Source organism: Colias philodice, chromosome 23 (assembly GCF_061535455.1).
Source record: "Colias philodice isolate Cphi_HAF_F1 chromosome 23, ilColPhil1 Martin Lab GWU primary, whole genome shotgun sequence".
NCBI classification, from domain to species: Eukaryota; Metazoa; Arthropoda; class Insecta; order Lepidoptera; family Pieridae; genus Colias; species Colias philodice.
Genome location: NC_143108.1, coordinates 6,892,651 through 6,915,969, shown reverse-complemented (window position 1 = coordinate 6,915,969; position 23,319 = coordinate 6,892,651). Strand labels below are relative to the sequence as shown.

At 29.9% G+C, this 23,319-nt stretch overlaps 1 protein-coding gene across 2 annotated transcripts in view; it reads right to left on the bottom strand.

The window, feature by feature from the left end:
* Window positions 1-21,516, bottom strand: part of LOC149478124 (facilitated trehalose transporter Tret1) — a 37,929-nt gene extending 16,413 nt beyond the window's left edge. The window contains exons 1-2 of one of the 2 annotated variants that reach the window (XM_089709892.1): window positions 21,408-21,516; window positions 5,395-5,561 (exon numbers count right to left, since the gene is read on the bottom strand). In XM_089709892.1, coding sequence (XP_089566018.1) covers window positions 5,395-5,509 — 115 coding nt within the window. In that variant the 5' untranslated portion in view covers window positions 5,510-5,561; window positions 21,408-21,516. Of the gene's footprint in view, window positions 1-5,394; window positions 5,562-20,826; window positions 20,912-21,407 lie in introns of those variants that run through there. The other variant, XM_089709893.1, reaches the window with a different exon arrangement.
* Window positions 21,517-23,319: the final 1,803 nt, after the last annotated feature.

Below are 23,319 nucleotides of genomic sequence, written 5' to 3'. Positions count from 1 at the left end.
TTCTGTAAAGTTGCATATAGTAAATTATTTTTTGAAAAATAAGGTAATAACTCATAAAGAAGTATCACTTCTTACGTGTGTACACTAGTACACGCACACATTTTTTTTAAATGTAGGTAATTTGCGCAGTAGGTACGTTAACAATTTCTACTATTAAATAAAACGTTTTATCAACATGTTTGCGAGTTAAATACCATATTCATGTGCGATTAAATTATTTTTCATAATAATCATTATCATGTGTGATAAATGTATATTTTATTGAAGGTTAATATTGATAATATTTATCATTCTGTGCATACCTATGTACTGTAGATAATATTACGTTATGTAATGTTTTACTTTTTACGTTTTGATAACCCCCAATATCTTATAAATGTTAGCTAAAGCGTTTGACTTTGTCTATAATATAAATAAATAAATATTATAGGACATTATTACACAAATCGACCTAGTCCCACAATAAGCTCAATTAAGGCTTGTGTTGTGGGTACTAGGCGACGATAAATATAATATTTAATAAATACATATATAGATTTATGCACCCAGACCCAAGAACAAATAATTGAGTTCATCACACAAATATTTGCCCTGACCGAGGATCGAACCCGGGACCGTCGGCTCAGTAGGCAGTTACTTTACCACTGCGCCAACCGCGTCGTCGCAACGTCAATAATTAAGTTAATTTTCTTTACAATTTATGTCTAACTTAGTAAGGTCAACATAACTTTTTCAGTGCATTTTCAGTACAAAGTATGTATAAATTATTTATCTATTATAGTAATAACATAAAACAATTCTGTCTATCAGTTTGTTTTGGCTAATCTCCCGAACGGATGGATTATTACTGGAACTCTCTGATAACTGATGTTATGACTAACGAATGCTCCGTTAAGCAATCATTTAATTTTTCTCGTTTTAGGGTTGCCATTAGCTAGATATTTAGTTTATAATATAACAGGGAAAATATTTTTCTAAATCGTCTTACTACAATATGTCACAAAAAATATGTAGTAAGAAATGTATGTCGTTAAAATATTATCAGAAACAATGATATTTTTTATATCTGTGAAATTGGTGTTTTAATATTTTTCGACGTCGAATTATGATAGGCTCTACATGGTCTACGAAAGTGCTACGAAACATAGGCCTTGTTAAACTTTATACATGAACATTAGGGAACGCGAATTTGGAGTTCTTATGTATGTCATATATAATATCCGAAATGATAGTATCTATATAGATTTAAATTCTATACTAATATTATAAAGCTGAAGAGTTTGTTTGTTTGTTTGTTTGTTTGTTTGAACGCGCTAATCTCGGGAACTACTGGTCCGATTTGAAAAATTCTTTCGGTGTTAGATAGCTCATTTATCGAGGAAGGCTATATACCATCACGCTACGACCAACAGGAGAGGAGCCACGGGGGTGAAACCGCGCGGAGCGGCTAGTATCAAATAAACATGATTAGAAGCAGTGTACAAGAGTGATATAAAAATTGAACGTCCAAGTACATTCGGGGCTTTGTGCAATATTTGCTAGAATTTGAAATGTACCTATGTAAAGTATAACTGTTCTCACTGTCTGTATGTTGGTTTGTTTATTCAAGTATCGTGTTTAATTTAAATTGAAGTTAAAATTTTACATATTTATCTAGACTTCTAAAAGAGCTTTTAGAAGCACGAAAAATATAAGATACCTACTAGCGGTCCGCCCCGGCTTCGCCCGTGGTACATATTTCGCAATAAAAGGTAGCCGATGTTCTTTATCAGGGTCTAAAGATTATCTGTGCCAAATTTTATCAAAATCGGTCCAGTAGTTTATTCGTGAAAACCGTACAAACATACATATACATATACAAACCTTTCCTCTTTATAATATTAGTATAGATGGAGACGCGAAATATATATAACAGCTACATACAAGAAAATATTATCTTATATATAAAATTCTCGTGTCACAATGTTAGTCTGCATACTCCTCCGAAACGGGTGGACCGATTCTCATGAAATTTTCTGTGCATATCGGGTAAGTCTGAGAATCGGCCAACATCTATTTTTCATATGTACCACGGGCGAAGCCGGGGCGGACCGCTAGTGTTTACATATATTTTTCGATTTATCTATATCTTTCTAATTATCATAATAGATTACCAATAGGCAATATCAATACCACCTCCTAAATTTTATAAATCTACAATTTAGATATTATTTTAATTTATAATCTTTATAATATCGTCACTATTATATTCTTTAAGCTTGTAATCTTTTAAGATAACCCCTAGCCAACAATATTTATCTTTTATATTTTTGTTATTTCGCGGGACGAAAAAGATTAGGCTCGTTACTTGTTGATAAACACGAATTTTTGAATATAAGCATAAAATTATTATTGTTCGCTAATGAGGCGGAAAAATTACAAAAAAATATAATTTGTTTGTTTAATTGTTTGTTTCATGGCATTAAAATGCTCTAAATATAAGAAAATTTTAATTAAGTAATTAAAAAAATGTTAGGATGATGTTTTCAGATATTAAAATTGTAAAAATATTTAATCAGTTTTTAGTTGAGTATGAGGGACGTCTGAATGCATCTAATACTCTCAAGTTTTGAATTTTAATATTTTAGATCCTTGTAATATACCTATGTTTTATGTACTATTACAATGTATGAGAAAGGATATTAATATTTTATATTTTTTAATCAGCATATAGCTATCTATAGCCACACAACTACTGGATATGTTCTGACTAGCTTATCTATCAATTTCATGAAATATAGGTACCGAAAAATTGAAAATTGTCTATCAGACATTTTATCAGCAAGTTGATATTGTCTTTCTGGCGTTTTATCAAGTGATGTACAATCTGATAGATATAATTGTATGAATTTGCTACTTCATTAGTCCCTTGTTATATATAAATACATTGTTTTTATGGAAATAATTATTTAAATGCAAGTCACTGTAGAATTGTTCATTGTTTCTTGCGACATATTATTTCTTTAGGCGTGTTTTCAATTGAAAACGTTTAAATTACTTTTTTGTTAGATTATTTTATGTAAAGGGTAATTAACTTAAAAATCTATTAACGTAAATAAAATATTAGGATTTATACTTTTCAATTGTTTTTGTTACGACTATGATATTATATAAATAAAATAAAAGATTGTAACCACGATGGTAGACGTTTCAGTAGAATTAAAATCTTTGCTCATAACATAAAATGGGATTTGTGACCTAGATCATAGGTTGGATAGCCAGATCCTATACATCGACTTTATTGCTTACTAGATTTCCGCGACTTCGCCCGCGTTTTCAAAGGAAAACCCGCATAGTTCCCGTTCCCATGGGATTTCCGGGATAAAACCTATCCTATGTGTTAATCCAAGTTACCCTCTATATGTGTGCTAAATTTCATTGTAATTGGTTCAGTAGTTTTTACGTGAAAGAGTAACAAACATCCATACATCCATACATCCATACATCCATACATCCTTACAAACTTTCGCCTTTATAATAGTATTAAGATAAAGGTTGATTATATTTAAATAGATTTTTTGTATTTCATGTTGTGTGTGAAATAAGGAAAAACGTTGATAGATTGCCCCAAATACTAAGTTTTTCTATGTAAGTAGGTACAACAACTTGCTCCAAACGAGATCAAGATATCATATATATTATAATCAAGAATAGTATAATTGCAATGCCTAAGTACTGGTTTTTGTACAGAAGTTAAGCGGAAAATGTGAATTATTCTGTTACAAAGTAAATTATTTATTATTTATTTATTTTATACTTTATTGCACACACATCAGAAAGTACAAATACAGAAAGAACATAAAATAGAGAAAGACATGTACAAACGGCGGCCTTATCGCTAGGTAGCGATCTCTTCCAGGCTACCGTATGTATAAATTACAAAAACGTCGGGAAAATGAGTGCATTTTATTATTTTCTATCGTAAATGTGTGAGCTAGATTTAATTTATAAGAATGGCCGAAGTAAATTTTTTTAAAGCTATGGCTAAAGAAGCCGTTAGCCGACTATAAAAATAGTGATATGAACAATTTGGACAACAGCTCCTTTTTAGAAATCGATTTTTATGTGGTTGGAACTCTATTTATGTTGCAATTTTTTTTAATTAGGTAGTCGCTATAGGTAGTCGTACCAAGAAATAAGAAACAAAATATTTTATAAGTTATCTATCAAAAGTTAAGTGAACAGAACAATATTTAAAAACAAAAATAGTCACCCAAGGGGTAATCTTTCTATGTAAATCTTCGTTCAAGTGTATCAACGATAGATATGTTTTGACACTGTGATATTCGCCTGTGTGATAAAGGTTCATCATGATTTATCTATTATAACTATTAAAGATTCGTCATTTTATTTTCTATTTATTATCAGATATATCTATTGAAAACAATATTGAAGGTCATAGAATAGGTACCTAATCGAAAAGGAGACGTAATATAGGAAGGAATTCCCAAAAAAAAAACCGGGCAATTTTATAAAATATAAGTATAACAATAAAGCAGACCGAATGACCGAATTAAGTCAATTTATTATTGTAAAAACCACAATTTACAGCATTATTATCGCGTTTACATATCAGCTGATGTCAAGTTTAATAGTAGCAGGTCATTATATACAAATTATACATAAACACCATATAATCATCGACTTATAGAAATTATTTATTAAACACTTCCTCACATTTATAATAATGTACAAATATTCAATTTATTTAATGCGTAAGTACTTATAAAAGTTATTTTAAATTTACTTACATGGAATTAAAATTACGGGGTTGATAACGATTATTTTATGAAAAGAACAATAAAACTTTAATAGATAATTATTGCACTTTTGATTGCGATCACGTATACGCTAAAAGTTTTTATTCTTCTGAAGTATGAACTTTCCCGCGTTTATTTCCCGCCAAAATGAACTTGACGTTTATATTTTTTTACTGTCCTGTTTGTTACATTTTTTTGGAATAGGCGAACAGTTTAGTAATTTCAGCTTGTTTATGTTTAAGAATGAATACATTTCAATTAATTTGGTTAAATTGAAATATTTTAGTTCGAAGCGCATAAAATTAGACTGAACGAATTTTAATTTCACGCGTTGCTATCACGATTTATTTTTTCATAAATCTACATGTGGTATTAAAATACTACAAGTAAAAGATGTCGTCCTAATATTACCACATTTTAGATCAAATCAAGAATATGTTTTTCGAGTATCGACACGCGTTCAAAGTTGAAAAACTTTCAGAACTCACGACTGCTCATCCATTTTCAAAACGCACGAAGCACATCCACATTCTTTAACCCACAGACAATTAAAAAAAATTCGAATCACAGATAATACACAATCACAGAGACATACCGACGCCGGCGATGACATATTGCCGCCAGAGTTGGCCTGCCTCCATCCTGTACGATTGCTGGTTGACTGGCGGTCCGGTGCCGACGGGGTCGTAAGCGTAGCTCCTATCAGCCATCTGACGTCACTTGATGCTACGTAGTTTATTGGCACGCACGCCTGTTCCAAATCTGTAACATTGTTCCGGTATGATTTTTCCTGAAGATGACACTAGCAAGAGTTTGCGGAAAATCTACTCTATGACTGTATGATAGAGCTCATTTTTATACGACTTTTAACATTTTGGGGTCCCTAAATACAACTTGACATAGACTGGTCAAAATTGTTTCCATAGAGTTAAGATTTAATAATTTTGATTGGTAGATAATAAAGTTAATTAGAGCAATTAACTGATTACGTTAATACAATTGCAAAACTATTAACTATAACGAATTGCTTTGATTAACGTAAAAATGTGTTGATTGTGTGATAAATAGACGATTAACTTCATAATAAATAGTATAATAATGACTCATAGAGAACAAAGTATTTTCTTATATTTGTAAAAAAGGGGTCCATGTATGGGGTACAGGGCAGATGTATTTCAAATATAATTATCACTGATCTATTCGTCTTTTATAAGGATTGTGAAACCTCATTTAAAAAAAGCTCATAGTAAAGGGATGAATTGATATTTGGCTATTAAAAACTCTGATAATAACTTTCGTTATTTCTTTGTCGCTTTGATTTGATTACCTACTTATTTTTTATATTTACCACTTTCAGCCATAGCTTTCTACAGATGAAAGCTTTTTGAAATCGGTAAATTTTTGAGTTCATAATTTCGTGTTTCGTGTACGAAGACAAATCTATTTGTATACCTTTTTTATTACTTTCAATATTATAGTAGAGCCATGTAGATGATATAAACTATAAACTTAGGATTTTCCATTATTACACTTAATATGTAGGTATGTATCTTATCTCTATTGAATGCAATATAAAAACGGATAAATTCAATATAATATTGTAGAATTATACAATAATGTAGGAAAATAGAAATAAATTCAAGAATGTGTTGAATAAACTTGATATTCTATGGATTCCACCAATCTTATTTACTACATCGGAAAATATTTCCGATAACTTTAACACCGCACAATTTTTTATAACATAATTAATGTATAAAATTAATTTATAATTGAATTTATTTCAAGGTAAATTAAATATTTAAGTTGATTTTTGTCTTAGAATAGTGTAAGCATTGCAAAAATAGCTCTGCGTGCAGTAGGTATTCTAGAGCGATTTTTTAATTATGTATTAGATATAATTAACGCCATCTAGAAACAAATTAAGAAAACAGTACAATTTCTTCACATTTTCTTGTTTATTCTTTGCATCCAGAACAAATGTGATTATTTATTTTTTTCAATCTGAAAATTAATCATTTTAATACATCCAACTTGATGCGTTCTCGACAGAAAACGGTTAATATTGGTAAATAATCAATATGGCTAATAAAAAAAAACTAAAATACATCTCATACTTTTCATTTGTTTATGGCTTGAGCTAATGATCTCCTTACTTGTATAAGGTAATTATTATTTAAATTGCTAAATATCCATTGTCCTGTCAATGATGAAACGTTGGATTCAATTGTATGAAGATTTCGTAAGAATAGATAATCCAGTGTTTAGCTCTGACCGCCTAGGCTTTACATTCATTCATTTTTAATATTTCCACACAAAGAAAAAGTTTTAAATCTGTAGCTATGGTTACGCTACGTGCTAAACTTAAATACGCTGCAAAGTGTAGATATTAAAAAAGTAGCTGTTAAGCGCGTCACACACGGTGAAGATACTATAATATTTTATCTTAAGATACTGGAATATTGCACGCCTCATAAGCGAAGCGTTGAGGTGGGTACTACTGTCACTTCGCGCAAAACATCTGATTTTTCAAACTTAAAATGTCTTTATGTATCATACATTGCACTTGTAAGATAATACATACACACACATATTAAGAAAAAACACTATTTTTAACGTTCATGATATTTTTGATGTCATTTTTGTTATTTAAACTAGTTAAAAAACAGTTTAAAAAAGTTCTGTCTTGGACGTCCGTGTGTCTGTATGTGCGGATCCTTTTTCTTGTTAACACGATAGCGACCGAAATACTTTACTAATCGAGTCTTTTTTTTTCTCTTACGCTTGAGTATGCTCAGGAATAGAACCCTTTCATTTTTCAGGGTCTGATTCGATGTGGTTTAATTGTTATTAAATAAACAAAAATAATAATTAATAAATATTTATTAAAAAAAAATTATGAGGCGTGCACTTTTGGATTTTCCAAATTATTTTATATTACAGTATCTTAAGGTATCCGGTATCAGGTTCTGACCATAATTTTTCTTTTTGTCATTGCGTACTAAGACCCCTGTAGAACCGCCATCCTGTTACAAATGACCCACAAAATTTCGGGTCGGATTATTCTCAAGGAAAAGTGTATAACGAAACGTCATAGCATAAAATTTTCTTTTGCTATTGAATATCAAGAGAGGAATCTTGTTATTCATTACCTGTACTTATAATTTATAATAATATATCAATAGAATATATTTGCATAAAAGTGTGTATGCACTATGCATGTAGCATGTAAAAAATAAGATAAAACAGTTTTATCCTTCCTGCTGCACAAAAATTACGAGAATACAATGTTTATATTGCAAATTGTAATCTGTGATAGATCGGAATAAGAAAAACTGTTTTTCCGCGTATATTTACATAATAAAGATATAAAATATGTTATCTATGTTGTATTGGTTGTCTATGTATGTACTCGCGTAGTTTTTCGCGTAATTTTTAAAATCTTATGAGAATAAAATAAATTACTATCTATTATACAATTGAATAAAATAATAATTTGGAAAATCCAAAAGTGCACGCCTCATAATTTTTTTTTAATAAATATTTATTAATTATTATTTTTGTTTATTTAATAACAATTAAACCACATCGAATCAGACCCTGAAAAATGAAAGGGTTCTATTCCTGAGCATACTCAAGCGTAAGAGAAAAAAAAAAGACTCGATTAGTAAAGTATTTCGGTCGCTATCGTGTTAACAAGAAAAAGGATCCGCACATACAGACACACGGACGTCCAAGACAGAACTTTTTTAAACTGTTTTTTAACTAGTTTAAATAACAAAAATGACATCAAAAATATCATGAACGTTAAAAATAGTGTTTTTTCTTAATATGTGTGTGTATGTATTATCTTACAAGTGCAATGTATGATACATAAAGACATTGTAAGTTTGAAAAATCAGATGTTTTGCGCGAAGTGACAGTTGTACCCACCTCAACGCTTCGCTTATGAGGCGTGAAATAGTAACATTATCAAAGGAATTGAATTGTTGTAATAGACGCGTCAATATGATTACGCGAATTGTAAAAAATGGACCAATACGAATATGAATTTTTAAAATAAGGATTGTTTTTTCACAGAAATCAGACACAATTCAGTTGAAATATTTAGATTATGGCCTGAAAAAACCAATCACTCTATAGAGCTTATAAGCTCTATGGCTCTATAAGGAGAAATAAAAAAATTGAAATTTTGTTAGTCAAATTATTAACTCAGTAATAAGTCCATGTATAAAATAGCTTACGAATATAATATTATTCTTAATACTTTCATATTGTTCAATATAAAATGACGTCAATGAATAAAATAATATAAATACTTGTTAAAAGTCACATCCATGACCCCATATTTAAACATAAATAATATGAGATAAGTCCAAACAATATTATTACATCACAATTAAAATAGCCATAAGTTTCAGTTACGAGGTTATGACTTCTATTTTTTTACAGGCCTTTATCAAAAGTAATATTTTTTTTATAATTTGTCGTAGTCTATATTATTATGGTTTTTGTGATAGCCTTTTTTATTATTGAACGATATATGAAATAAACATTTTGGTATATATTAAAATGATTCTTTGCAAACGAACAATTTACAAATAATTTTTGACATTATAAGTGATAACATTAAAAACAAACCTAACAACAAGTTCACCTATCCTATTTATAATATTGGCCTAGATTAGGATTACATAACTAAAACTACAAAGATGTTTTAACGAACAGCTATTCAAAACAAAAACAAAATTAACTCTATTTCCAACACTGTCTATTTTAAACCATCGTATACCATCACTGTATACAGGGTGTCCCACCGTCGGTATTCTAAGCTCAATGGAGCGGAGATTATAGTTTTGCATACGCTGAGTACGTGAAAAATACTTAAAAAATTTCAAATGCATTTTTCTTTTTCAAATAGATGAATTCTTAAAACTTTTTCTGTAACCAAATTTGGCACCCGCACGTGAGCTATCGTTTAAGATTATGTTTTCATAGACAAAATGCTCACATTAGTGAAGCGTTATATGCCGGCTGCGCGAAGCTAGAGAAGAAAACATGAAATTTAAGGAAAAAATTAGCAAAAAAATTTTTGGCGTAATTTTGTTGTTTAAGTATTTTTTACGTGATCATTGTATGCAGGACTACAAGTTCCTTCGCGGCGTCTTTCCAAACTATACAAGGCCAGTACGCAACGGTGTGAAACTAATCACGTATAGTTTGGAAATAACTTTTTTACAAAGTTCTTCCAATCTATACAACAGCAGTACGCAAATACTTGCAAATACTGTGCAAATACTCGCGTATACTTTGTAGTGAAATAAGTAAGAATAGCGCTCCAAAACATACAGCGCCAGTACGCATGCGGACTAATCGTGTATGTTTCGGAGTAAGCGCGGCGTCTCTCCATTGCTCGCGTTTATATTATTGTATTGCTGTTTTGAAATCTATTATTAAAATGCATGTGTATTATGTATATAATGTTGCGTACTGATCGTATATTTTTTGTATCGAGGATGCTTGTGTCTTCGTTCCCGACTATACTGCACGACTTACAATTGACAATAGTGCTAAAATGTAAGAATCTAATAAGTCCAGAAGAAGACGGTTGCGAGGCGACGGAGTCCCGCTTCACGGGGCTCCTATTTTTGTGTAGTTAAAAAAAACACGAACCTAACCTAACCCATAGGTAACCCTTATATCTGTTACCTATTTATTTTTCTAAGCTTACGTAATAATATTTTTATTCCATATATTTTACTGAATCAATCAAGAAGAATAAAAGTAGATAGATATAGCTGTACAAGTCTTTGATTGCCTATATATTTATTATTTCGCTCAAGCGTAAGTGGTGTTAGCTATATTTAGTTATACATATTTTGCGTACTGATCGTGTATAGTTTGAAAAGAAGAAGCAAGCATCCGCTTTACAAAGTATACACGATCAGTACGCAAAATTCGTGTATATATTGTAATAACAAACTTAAAAACAGCATTACAAAGTATACACGAGCAGTTTCCTATGGTTGCGTTCTGGCTATGTATAGTTTGGAAATACGCTCCTTCGCGCTTAGTATACCAATAGTGGGACATCCTGTATATTCATGTGTACCACACGCATAATATCTACTATCTTAAACGACATGGTTATTTTAGACTGTGTCTCATTTCAGTTTGACAAACTATGTATTTTACTATTAACCAGACGTTTCATTAAATAGCTTGATATTTTAACATGTTTATATTTCTATTAATAACCTTCATTTCTATTTTTACTTATTTAAATTGCTAAACTACAAATACTTTGTGGGAAATATGACTAATATAGCATCTAAAACTATTTCAGAACAAGAGTGTTTCTTCTATAAAAAATCCACCGTATTTTTTAATTTTATCAAATTCGTTTAAAAACTTACTTGAGAGGATAAGGCCTATAGGAAATTATAATGTTCATCACGTTAACATTTTACTACTTAATGAAGATTAAGGAAAACTCATAGATGATGCCATTTCATTACTAACTGATCTTCATTCATATCGTTACAACAATTATAAATAAAATATATATAGGTACCTATAGTTACGACAGTTTTAAAACAACTCAAAATCAAAATAAATTAAACTAAAATTATAAACGACCTCATATTGTATCAAGTAAGCAAATTTTGTATTGTTATCAAAAACATTTGAGCATTTTCTCAAATAATAAGTTGTTATTATACCGGGTGTCCCACTGTTGGTATACTAAGCTCAAAGGAGGTTATAGTTTTGCATACGCTGAGTACGTAAAAAATACTTAAAAAATTCCAAACGCATTTTTTTTCAAATAGATGAATTCTTAAAACTCTATGTGTACACCCCTAATAAGCAACCCGCCTAACTTTGTCACCCGCACGTGAGCTTTCTTTTAAAATTATGTTTTCATAGACAAAATGCTCACATTAGCGAGGCGGTATATGCCGCCTGCACGAAGTTAGAGAAGAAAACATGGATTTTTAGGAAAACAGTAGCAAAAAAAATTTAACGTAATTTTTTTTAAAAGTATTTTTTATGTGATCAGTGTATGCTAACTACAAATCCCTTCGCGCTTAGTATACCGATAGTGGGACACCCTGTATATATTATTCACACAATGAATTTAAGGTAGTTTGACTGTGGTTTGCCAATATTTTGATTTTAGACAATATGTAGTGAGTCATTTTCATTGAATACGGTTCAAGCAGGACAAATGCATGTTGAGGAAATCATCTCGAGACAGTTCATTGAATCAATAAAGATTTCCTATATCCTGTTCCGGTACGCAACGGAATAAAAATTGGTATACATATATGTATTTCCTTGATAAGTGCAAATATTGTACGGAAGCAATGCATTTCTAACTTTATAATGACAAAAATATAATAAAATACAGTTTTCTGTTATATCATAAATATAAAATACGTATGATAAGATAGAAATAAGTTGAATCAATGCGTGGCTCAGGAAATTAAATACGTCTGTATAATTTTGTGAGCAGAATTTTCTTTACGTCCATAAGGAATATGTATAAGAGAAAATGTGTAGGCGTTATATTTATTAAAGCTTGAATATCCAACGATTAGCAAAATTCATTATATTTCATATTTGCTATGGCTCATGTAGTAGAAATTCGATTTGATTATTTAATTACGTAGGGATCCATTAATTATTTTATTTTTATTATTATTTATTTATTAGAAAACAAAAATTCACATTTATTTAAAACAATTTTGCGATGCGAAACCTCGAGGTTTGTAGCAACGCTCACAGTCGCATAAACACCGTTTGTTATTCGCAAGGAAGACAAAAGATGTGACTACATAAACCGGTTCCTTATCTATTCATGACATACAAATACAGGGTGTTCATTACAATGTTGTTTTTTATGTTTATTTTATTGTTTTAATTAATTCGAGAAAATATCTTTTGTATATTATTTTGTAGTTTTTAATATTAACATCCTTCTTGACTTTTTGTGGCATAGAATTAAGTATAGTGGGTAATAAGAAATTAGCCGTACGCTTCCCATAAAGATTGTGTACTTTAGGAATAATTAATTTATTATTAGTTATTTGTCTGGTAGCAAACTGATGCGAAATGGGATTTTGAAAGTTTATGTTATGAAATTGTTCTATGAGAAAAATCTTTTGAAACATTTGTCTTATTGGCAGTACATTACAATAGCTAAATAGTTCGAGAGGTTTATCTTTAAACTTGTTTTTAATATTAATAGGTACAATTTTGCACGCCTCATAAGCGAAGCGTTGAGGTGGGTACTACTGTCACTTCGCGCAAAACATCTGATTTTTCAAACTTAAAATGTCTTTATGTATCATACATTGCACTTGTAAGATAATACATACACACACATATTAAGAAAAAACACTATTTTTAACGTTCATGATATTTTTGATGTCATTTTTGTTATTTAAACTAGTTAATAAACAGTTTAAAAAAGTTCTGTCTTGGACGTCCGTGTGTCTGTATGTGCGGATCCTTTTTCTTGTTAACACGATAGCGACCGAAATACTTTACTAATCGAGTCTTTTTTTTTTCTCTTACGCTTGAGTATGCTCAGGAATAGAACCCTTTCATTTTTCAGGGTCTGATTCGATGTGGTTTAATTGTTATTAAATAAACAAAAATAATAATTAATAAATATTTATTAAAAAAAAATTATGAGGCGTGCACTTTTGGATTTTCCAAATTATTTTTTATTAGTCTTAGTTGTAAATTTGTGATTCTATCAATGTAAGTATTAAATGTACGTCCATAACTTGTGATACCGTATTGTATTATTGATTCTGCCAATGATCTATAGATACCGAGAAGAATTTTGTATGGTACTTTATTTCTGATGATATATAATTTTGAGAGTATGGCCCTAAGTTTATCACACAGATAGTCTATATGATGGTTCCAATTAAATCTGTTATCAACAATCAGTCCTAAGTAAGTATAATAAGGCACTTGGTCCACACATTCACACGAGCAGTCCGGGTTATAATATGTACCTTTGTGAAGACATACGTGATTGTGTGCCGTGATTTTAAAATTATTAAAGTTTTTCAAATGACTCGAGTGTACATGTACTATTTTTGTTTTCTTAACATTTATGACAAGACCCGCATCGTGCGACCACATTAGGATACGCGTAAAATCTTCCTGTAACTGTTGAGCTGCAGTATTAATATTTTTGTCTGAGGCTATTAGACAGGTGTCATCAGCATATTGATAGATAGAACAGTGGTTGATGACATGTTCCATATCATTTACATACGCCAAGTACAATAAAGGTCCTAACACCGAGCCCTGTGCTGTACCCTCGGTGATGGTCATTTCATTGCTCATTTCATCGCCTACTTTAACACGAAATTTTCTATTAGCAAGATAATCTTTAAACCATCCCAGAAGAGGTCCACGGATACCGGAGTTGTCTAGTTTGTGTATAAGAGTGTCATGCCTGAGTGTATCGAATGCCCTACTATAATCGATAAATAATAGCAGTACATGTTTTTTGTTATCGAGACATGAGTTTACTTCATCTGTAAATTTTGACAAAAGTTGTGAAGTTGACTTACACGGTTGAAATCCAAATTGAGAGACAGATAAAATTTTATTTTCGGCATAGAAATTCTGCATTTGTTCGGCTATAAATTTTTCCACGATTTTGTCTAATACCGTGGTACCTTTCTTATATGATCGCTATACATAATAATCTAATTATGTATAGCGATCATATAAGAAAGTGTAAAACCTTTGTGTAAAACCTATTAGTTTCGCGGTAGACCTTATTTTAGTTGTAGTGTTTTTATCCTTAAAAAGAAAAAGCTTGGAAGTGGTTGACGTTTTTCTGAATAAACTAAATAACAACCTCTGCGTATCTAGTTTTAATTTATGCTCGTTCCATTTTTTATTTTCAAATTAGGTACTATAAGAATGTACAAGTGTAAGAATGATTTTTTAATGAATTGTGTTGCTAAGTGATTTATTTTATATCAAATATACAAGATTTGTTAATGATTTCAGCTAGTATCAAAATATCAATCGAAAAGTTCCTTATCATCGGAACATCTCTATACAAATTCTATGAAATCACAGAAAATTGTGATAAAAAAATTCTATCATTAAATCAGTATTTTATGATGCACTTATGCAATTTAATGTTGATTTTATTGCAATCATGAACATACAGATAATATAAAGTGGGAGATAGGAAATAGATACTCTAGATACGCTAATGTGAAGAGCTAAGCACAAATCAAGGTTTGATACAAGTGTTTTACGCTATAAATTATGTTTAACATGATATGGAAAATGATAAATTGTATATGATATTACCTACAATTTGAAAAGGTTCGTTAATACGTGAATGCAGGAAAAGGCTTATTAGATTTGTATTAAGTTTTCTGTAGCATAGAGCACGGATATAATATAATTCTATAGGTATTATACTTAGTACTGTACCTAGAGATTATAATAGTGACTGCAAATATCGTGATGCCATTCTAATGAATAAAAATATACAATTGTATCAAATTTTTATATTCATATTCTTTAGTTCTATGCACAAAAATAATCAGATAAACTAATATTGATATTTTAGATTTAATTTGTTATAGGTAACTAGGTAATGGCTATGTTTTATTAATTCACCAACCTACAAACAATATTATTTAAGATGTAAAATTCTTCGTGCTCTACAATAAATATAATGCTCTCCAAGTTTGAGCATCATTTTAATTATTGAAATTCTTTACTTAATATTATAAAGCTGAAGAGTTTGTTTGTTTGAACGCGCTAATATCGGGAACTACTGGTCCGATTTGAAAAATTCTTTCGGTGTTAGATAGCCCATTTATCGAGGAAAGTTATAGGCTATATATCATCACGCTACGACCAACAGGAGTGGAGCCACGGGGGTGAAGCCGCGCGGAGCAGCTATAGTACGTAAATAGGTACCAGTACACCTTGTCATTATTTTTCATATATTATCTGTATCAATGTTTTTGTCACACTATAATTATGACAATTAATTATCTGTAAATCTAGCCTAGTTCCCGCCAAATCATTGACGTTTATCAGATCAAGTTATCGGTAAGGACATCACTTTACATCGATTTCTGCGAGTGTGATGATAAAATAATTGAATTAGCATAATATGTTTGATTTAAATTATGTTTTATTATTAACTGAAACTGTAATTTTTAGTATGAAATGCAATTTAATATTTATACTAAAAGGATGCAAGTTTAATCCGAACCCACGGTCCATTTTTTTAAAAATTGGCTTTAATTTTTGTACATGTCCCTGTCCCGGTAAAAGTTGTTTTGACCTACCTTTATCACTGGGGTATGAAAAATATAATATGTTGTCCGCACAGATCACAGAGATCTCTATGGTTATCCGATTCTCAGACTTATCCGATCTGCACACAAAATCTCATGAGAATCGGTCAAGCGGTTTCGGAGGAGTTTAGAGGAAATAGATTTTTTTATATATATTTTAAGCTTGAAATATAAATGCCATATCCTATATATTATATAGTCTGGATTAACATATAGGCTGCTTTTGTATGAAAAGCTCAAATAAAGCTGCGGGCCTCTCTATACATATAAAATAGAAACTTCTTTTAATAAATAATAAATACCTGTATTAAAAGAAGTTTCTAGTCTATCTCATATATGTATCAATACTAATCCCTACTAATATTATAAATGCGAAAGTAACTCTGTCTGTATGTCTGTTACTCAATCACGCCTTAACTACTGAACCTATTTGCATGAAATTTGGTATAGAGATATTTTGATACTCGAGAAAGGACATAGGCTACTTTTTACCCCGGGAAATAGGATAGGTTTTATCCCGGAAATCCCACGGGAACGGGAACTATGCGGGTTTTTCTTTGACTGCGCGGGCGAAGCTGCGGGTGGAAAGCTAGTTTTAAATAAATAACATTTAATCCAGGGCCATCCACATAATATACCTTTCATATGATAATATTGCAAGAATGTTGTTATTATTTATTATTTATTTCTATATATTATTGTCGTTTTCTTTAAATTTCCATTAGAACGAGGATATCATTTCTTACTAATTATCTATGGATATAGAGTATATTGAAGATATTTCTATAGGCTTAGTTCTCATTTATTCCGTAGTGTATATAATAATGAAGGTATTGTTAAATTGACGTGCTGTATTCGAAACAAAATGTTTTTCATATATAGGTAACTAGAGGTCCGCCCCGGCTTCGCCCGTGGTACATATTATTATTTCGCAATAAAAGGTAGCCTATGTCCTTTCTCGTGTATCAAAATATCTCCATACCAAATTTCATGCAAATTGGTTCAGTAGTTTAGGCGTGATTGAGTAACAGACAGACAGACAGAGTTACTTTCGCATTTATAATATTAGTATGGATGATGGTAATAACATAAACGAGATAATTAATAATGTATTAAGAATTAAGAATCGTTACATGAAAAAGGAACTAAATTTATCTGTAACTTCATCTAATTGAAAGAAAATGACTGATGACTTTTTTTTAATTTATTTTTTAGTACGATGAATAATAAACAGGTAGGTAAGTATCGAAAAGTATGTTAATACAATGAAATTAGAATTAATGTATAATAAAAATATCGCGTTAAAATTACTTTAAAATGTCTGTAATTTCTAAGTTTATATAATTTTGTTGTCCAATTTACGCTTATTTGTCTCTATTATAAGAAGTATTAAAATAATCCGCAGATGCATTTTTTGTGTTTTCTAATGTACATTATAATGTGCCCTTCAAAATATATATAAAAATAATAAAAATCAGTTTCTGATTTGCGTGAATTAAAACAATCTTATCTAGTATTTTAGTAATCACTGACCGCTGTAAAAAGAATTTTATACTGTTAGGAAGCTATTATTGATAAGATAACTTGATAAATAATGCGTATACTTAAAATTAAGTCTTTTAATTATATGAAACTAATAGTAATGAATTTAACTTTTTATAAAGACGAACGATGAAAAAACTCTACATTTTTTCTTATTTTAAATGTTTAATGAGTTTTATTTTTTCAAAAACGGGATTGAATTTGAATTTTTTAAATTAATTATTACCATATATATAATATATCTAAATATTATTATAGAAAAATGTCATATTTTATAAGTATTTTATCCTACTTGTTTATTTTGGCATTTCAATTGTTTTTAGTGTATGATAGAAACAACATATTTCATATTCAAATAGATAGTCAATTTTCTTATTTGTACTAACTTAGGTTAATACATAGCCATTAATGTTTCCACAATTTTCTTCCTCAATAACGTAAATTTCAATTAATACTCCATTTGTATCGACTTACTGGGACATTAATTGTAATTCAAATGCCTACTTATAAATTCAATACATAAAGTGTTTGAAATATTATAGGAAACTTCTGATAACTAAAAACTACGTACTAAACGGCATAATCAGCTAAAGCCGGCTACTCACGTACCTGTCGCAGGGCCAATATTAGAAGAATTATTTATTTACTCTTCAATAAAACTATATATAGGAAACTTATTACTAATATAAGTATACAAAACAAAAAACAGTATAGTTTATTAGGTGGCCTTATTACTTAGAAGTGATCTCGATTATCAGCCATCTGGTTTCCATAACACAAGCGAAAGCTTAGTATGGGATCAGATTGTACCGTGTGTGAAAATTGTCCTGAAATATTATTAATTAAGGGTGCAATTCCAAAATTGCCCCTGCAGCAGGTAGGTGAGTAGCTGGTTTAATAGTTATAACGCAGATGATATTATAAACCTGACCACAACATAGCAGTATGCAAAGTATTAAAATTACAAAAGATAGCATACCTAATGTGTGTTTAGAATTTAGTGTTTGATGAACGTGTATATTTCGCATTTAATATCTATCATATATGAACCAAAAACCCAGAATTGACAGGAATGAAATGTGTACCAATGGATTGGCATTGAAGTATAATAATTATAATGTTACTAAGGGGGCAACTCTGAAATCGTTATAGTATAGGAGCTAGCAAAGTAAAATAAGCATTTATTGAACAGCACACAACAACCTTGCCACTGTTGGCTAAGGTGGCAACACTGTTGGCTACTATTAAGTACCTCTTCTGTGACTAAAGTGTAAAATAAATGAATTGACGTATAAAATTGTAGCGGTTGTATATTATAATCTTAATTAATGTAATATTTTTTTGTATTAATGAATAAATTGTATTGTAAATTTGACCTCCCTATCGCATTGGGTAAACTGCAATGGTAGGAATGGTTTTATATAAATAAATAAATAAAAAATGAATTAATTCAATCCCAATTAATACTGTGTTAATACTTTAATGCAGTCTCGATAATTTCAATCATTAATCATGATTATGATTTTGTATGATCCTTTATTCTATGAAAATGCAACGAATTTTATTTTTATTTTATTCATAACAGATGCTTAAAATTATATTTATTACATTGGTATAATATTATGTAGCTCAAAATCATCAATATCAATCTTAAAATGCTAAAATATCTGTATAGATATCTTAAGTTAATCTATAATAATATGTTTTAATAGATAATAATTATAAATAAATAAAATAAATAAATATTATGGGACATTATTACACAAATCGACCTAGTCCCACAGTAAGCTCAATTAAGGCTTGTGTTGTGGGTACTAGGCGACGATAAATATAATACATATTTAATAAATACATATATAGATAATAACACCCAGACCCAAGAACAAATAATTGAGTTCATCACACAAATATTTGCCCTGACCGGGGATCGAACCCGGGACCGTCGGCTCAGTAGGCAGTTACTTTACCACTGCGCCAACCGCGTCGTCAATAAATAATAATAGATATAATTGAAATAGATAATAACAAACGAAGTCCGACGAAGCGCCTAGTTAGTAAATTAAAACTATTGAAGTGATTTTGTAATTTATGATATCTTATGTGGGATTTGTTTTAATCCTTAAATACCTACTTATATGTGACGATATTATGTCGATAGATATAATCTATACTAATATTATAAAGCTGAAGAGGTTGTTTGTTTGTTTGAATGCGCTAATCTCAGGAACTACTGGTCCGATTTGAAAAATTATTTCAAATTAAAAAAATCGGTGTTAGATAGCCCATATATCGAGGAAGGCTATAGGCTATATAATATCATCACGCTACGACCAAAAGGAGTGGAGCCACGGGGAACAGCTAGTATAGCAAATTATATTGATAACATATAGGCCGATAGCCGGAACTTGGCAAAATAGTCCACTCAAATATTGGTTTAGTGATAAAAAAATGTTTGCAAAACAAGGTATGAATGATACTTCAGTCAATTATGTGTTTATAATAATCGATAAACAGTTTATTGCAATATATAAAGAAAATAAGGTTATTTAAAAAAAGTAGTTAATTACGTACTTAATAAAATTATAAACTTGCATTCATCAAAATCAAGCTCTAGTAATAACAATTATTACTATTCGTTCGTAGCGATAATCACGAAATATTACGCATAAGACTGGATAAAGTTTAAAATTGTAATGTTCAATATTGTTATTATAAATCGTGTACAATGTATTACTTATACGAAACTTGTGAAATAAATGAATTAAGTATAGATAAAAAATAGCTCTACTAACTTCCGCATTTTCAAGTTAGATTAAAAAGTTTCGTTGTTTGCTCTACATTCAGATTAAAATGTTGGAAAAAAAATTTTATTTAATAGTAAGTCAGATTACTATATGTATATTATTTCTTAAATATCAAATACAAATAAGTATTTGCTACCTACATAATTAATATCTTTCAGTTCAAATCTTTCGCTGGATCCAAAAAAAAACCCATTCACTTTAATATCATTACAGAAGATAAAAAAACAGATTAAATAAGATCTGCAGAAAAAATACAGATAACACAAAAATTAAATCTGTGCTACATTATTTTTAAAATTAGAAAAAACAACTTACAATTTGGTCGAGGACAGTTACGGAGGCGGGCCGTACGATATGATACAATTTATACTCTGTACGATTGATTCACAGGCCAGCCTATATCATTGCAATGTGTCAACTGATAAATAATTTCATTATAAAGTACTGATTATGTTTTTTAATGACGTACACTATGTAAAGAACTATTAACCGTTAGGAATAGGAATGAGCACTTGATCGTAACTTCCTAAATAAATTCATTTCATTTAAACACTGTTCCAAGAGAATTGTTTAACTAAGTCATCGTAGATTTAATAGTATATTTAGTTTTCAAAATAATACACAATTTTTTCACTGTGCAGTATTTGTTAATAATTTTATTTAATGTATGTATTTGCAAAACCAAAATGCTAACGAACGACGTTTCAATTTTTTAATTTTTGAAGTACGAGCTTTTTATTAGACAATAGACAGTCCAATATGAATTTAAAATGTAAGGACGAGAGTGCACTGTGTTTATATATTTAAAAAAAATAAGATTTATTTCTAAGGTATATTAATATTAATTGTTATGTATTTATTATTAATTTTTGAATTAAAATTAAAATCAAACTTACATAAATGGAACACGGCACGTACCACGCCACAGCAAGAACTAAACCAAAGTTCAGTATGTAAAAATAATAAGATATAGAAGTGAATAATTTTCTGATAAACCAAAGGGTCTCTTGTGATAGATAAAAGGTAATTTTCCTTGGTGTGTGTTCGTTTTGTTATCTATGATTACATTTGTAAATCTGATGCCGAATTTGTAATTGCAACGTTTATTATCGAAAGATTTCCAATACCAAAAGCCATAATCTAGAAAATAAATGTATTACCTAAATAGCTAATTAATCTTAATCTAAAGATATACATATAAGTATTACGCTCGGATTACTTGATCTTACTTCAATAAAGATTTGGAGAGAAAAATATTGATTAATAGAATATGTTAATCAATATCTACAAGATTATTAGACTATGGAAATAAGTCGCCCTTAAAATATAATTCAGAAATATTTAATGTATACTAGGTAGAGCGTGTAACTATAATGTAGGTATTAGGTATATTCTTTGTGGTAGAGCTATTTTTAAAAGCAATTTTTATTCCCGTTTATTATTATTCAACATGAATATAGAGAGTAATCATATATTTCTGAACTTAAAAGCACTGATTACTAAATAAATATAGGTATAAATAGTTATATCCAGTCGAATTTTGCGATTTACATTAAAAATAGCTCTACCTAGTATCAAAATGTCTGAATTCAATTTTTATTTTAATGTATTATTACTTATTTTTAATGCTAACTTATTTTCAGGAGCGTTCTTAAATAAATATAGAGTTCTCTTCTTTCAGCTTTAATAAAATACGTTTTTTTATTCATATTCTTAATAAATTCACAATAAATAACGATACAGGGTATAAACGTATGTTAATTCGAGTAGCATTGTGTAAGCACTTAATATCAAGTGGTTTGACGCCGTCTCGAGATAAACGTGGAATGCAGGAAACGTCGGAGGGAAAAGTTTGTATTTCTTGTAAATGGTGAGTGTGGTCATTGTTGAATATTAAATTTTTAGTATTTATGTAAAGGGGTTAAATAAATAAATAAATATTTCAGGACAATTTTCACACACGGCACAATCTATTAGTCCATGCCCATACTAAGCTTTCGCTTGTGTTATGGAAACCTGCAGATGGCTGATAAACATAGGTACATATATAATTTTCAAATAAATACATATATAGATAATTAACACCCAGACACAGAGCAAACATCTATGTTCATCACACAAATATTTGCCCCGGGTGGGAATCGAACCCACGATCTCTGGCTTGGAAGGCAGGGCCACTACCAACCAAGCCAACCGGTCAGTCAAAAAAAAATGTTAATTAGGATGACTGGAACTGGTATTACTTATGTATGTAAAGATTTGTGACGGGGTTGATAATTATGAAAATTTTCCTTTTTAACACGTTTTGTCGTTTATTAGCATCACCTACCTATATGTTTTTAACTTTTTATGCATGTGCTTTTGCCCCACTTTAAACGGACAAACTTAATTCAAACTTTGTACACTTATCAAGGATCGGTGAAAATACAATAATTTAATTTTAATCGTGTTTTTTTTGTTTTTGTTAACTTTAATATTAATTATTAATGACGTTAGTTTGCGATTTTAATACCGCTATGTGAGAATCGAAGAAACGAAGACAATGAGTCTTACTAATATTTATTTGCATTGTACCTACATAGCTCAAAAGTAACTTTATTATTTTTAAAATTAATTGTTTTCACAATTACTACTGATTACTGAACATAGATGTTTGCTCTGTGTGTGTATTATCTATATAAGTATTTATTTAAAACGATATATGTATGTTTATCAGCCATCTGGTTTCTATAACACAAGCGAAAGCTTAGTATGGGATCAGATCGTGCCGTGCGTGAAAATTGTCCTGAAATGTAAAAAAAATTAGGA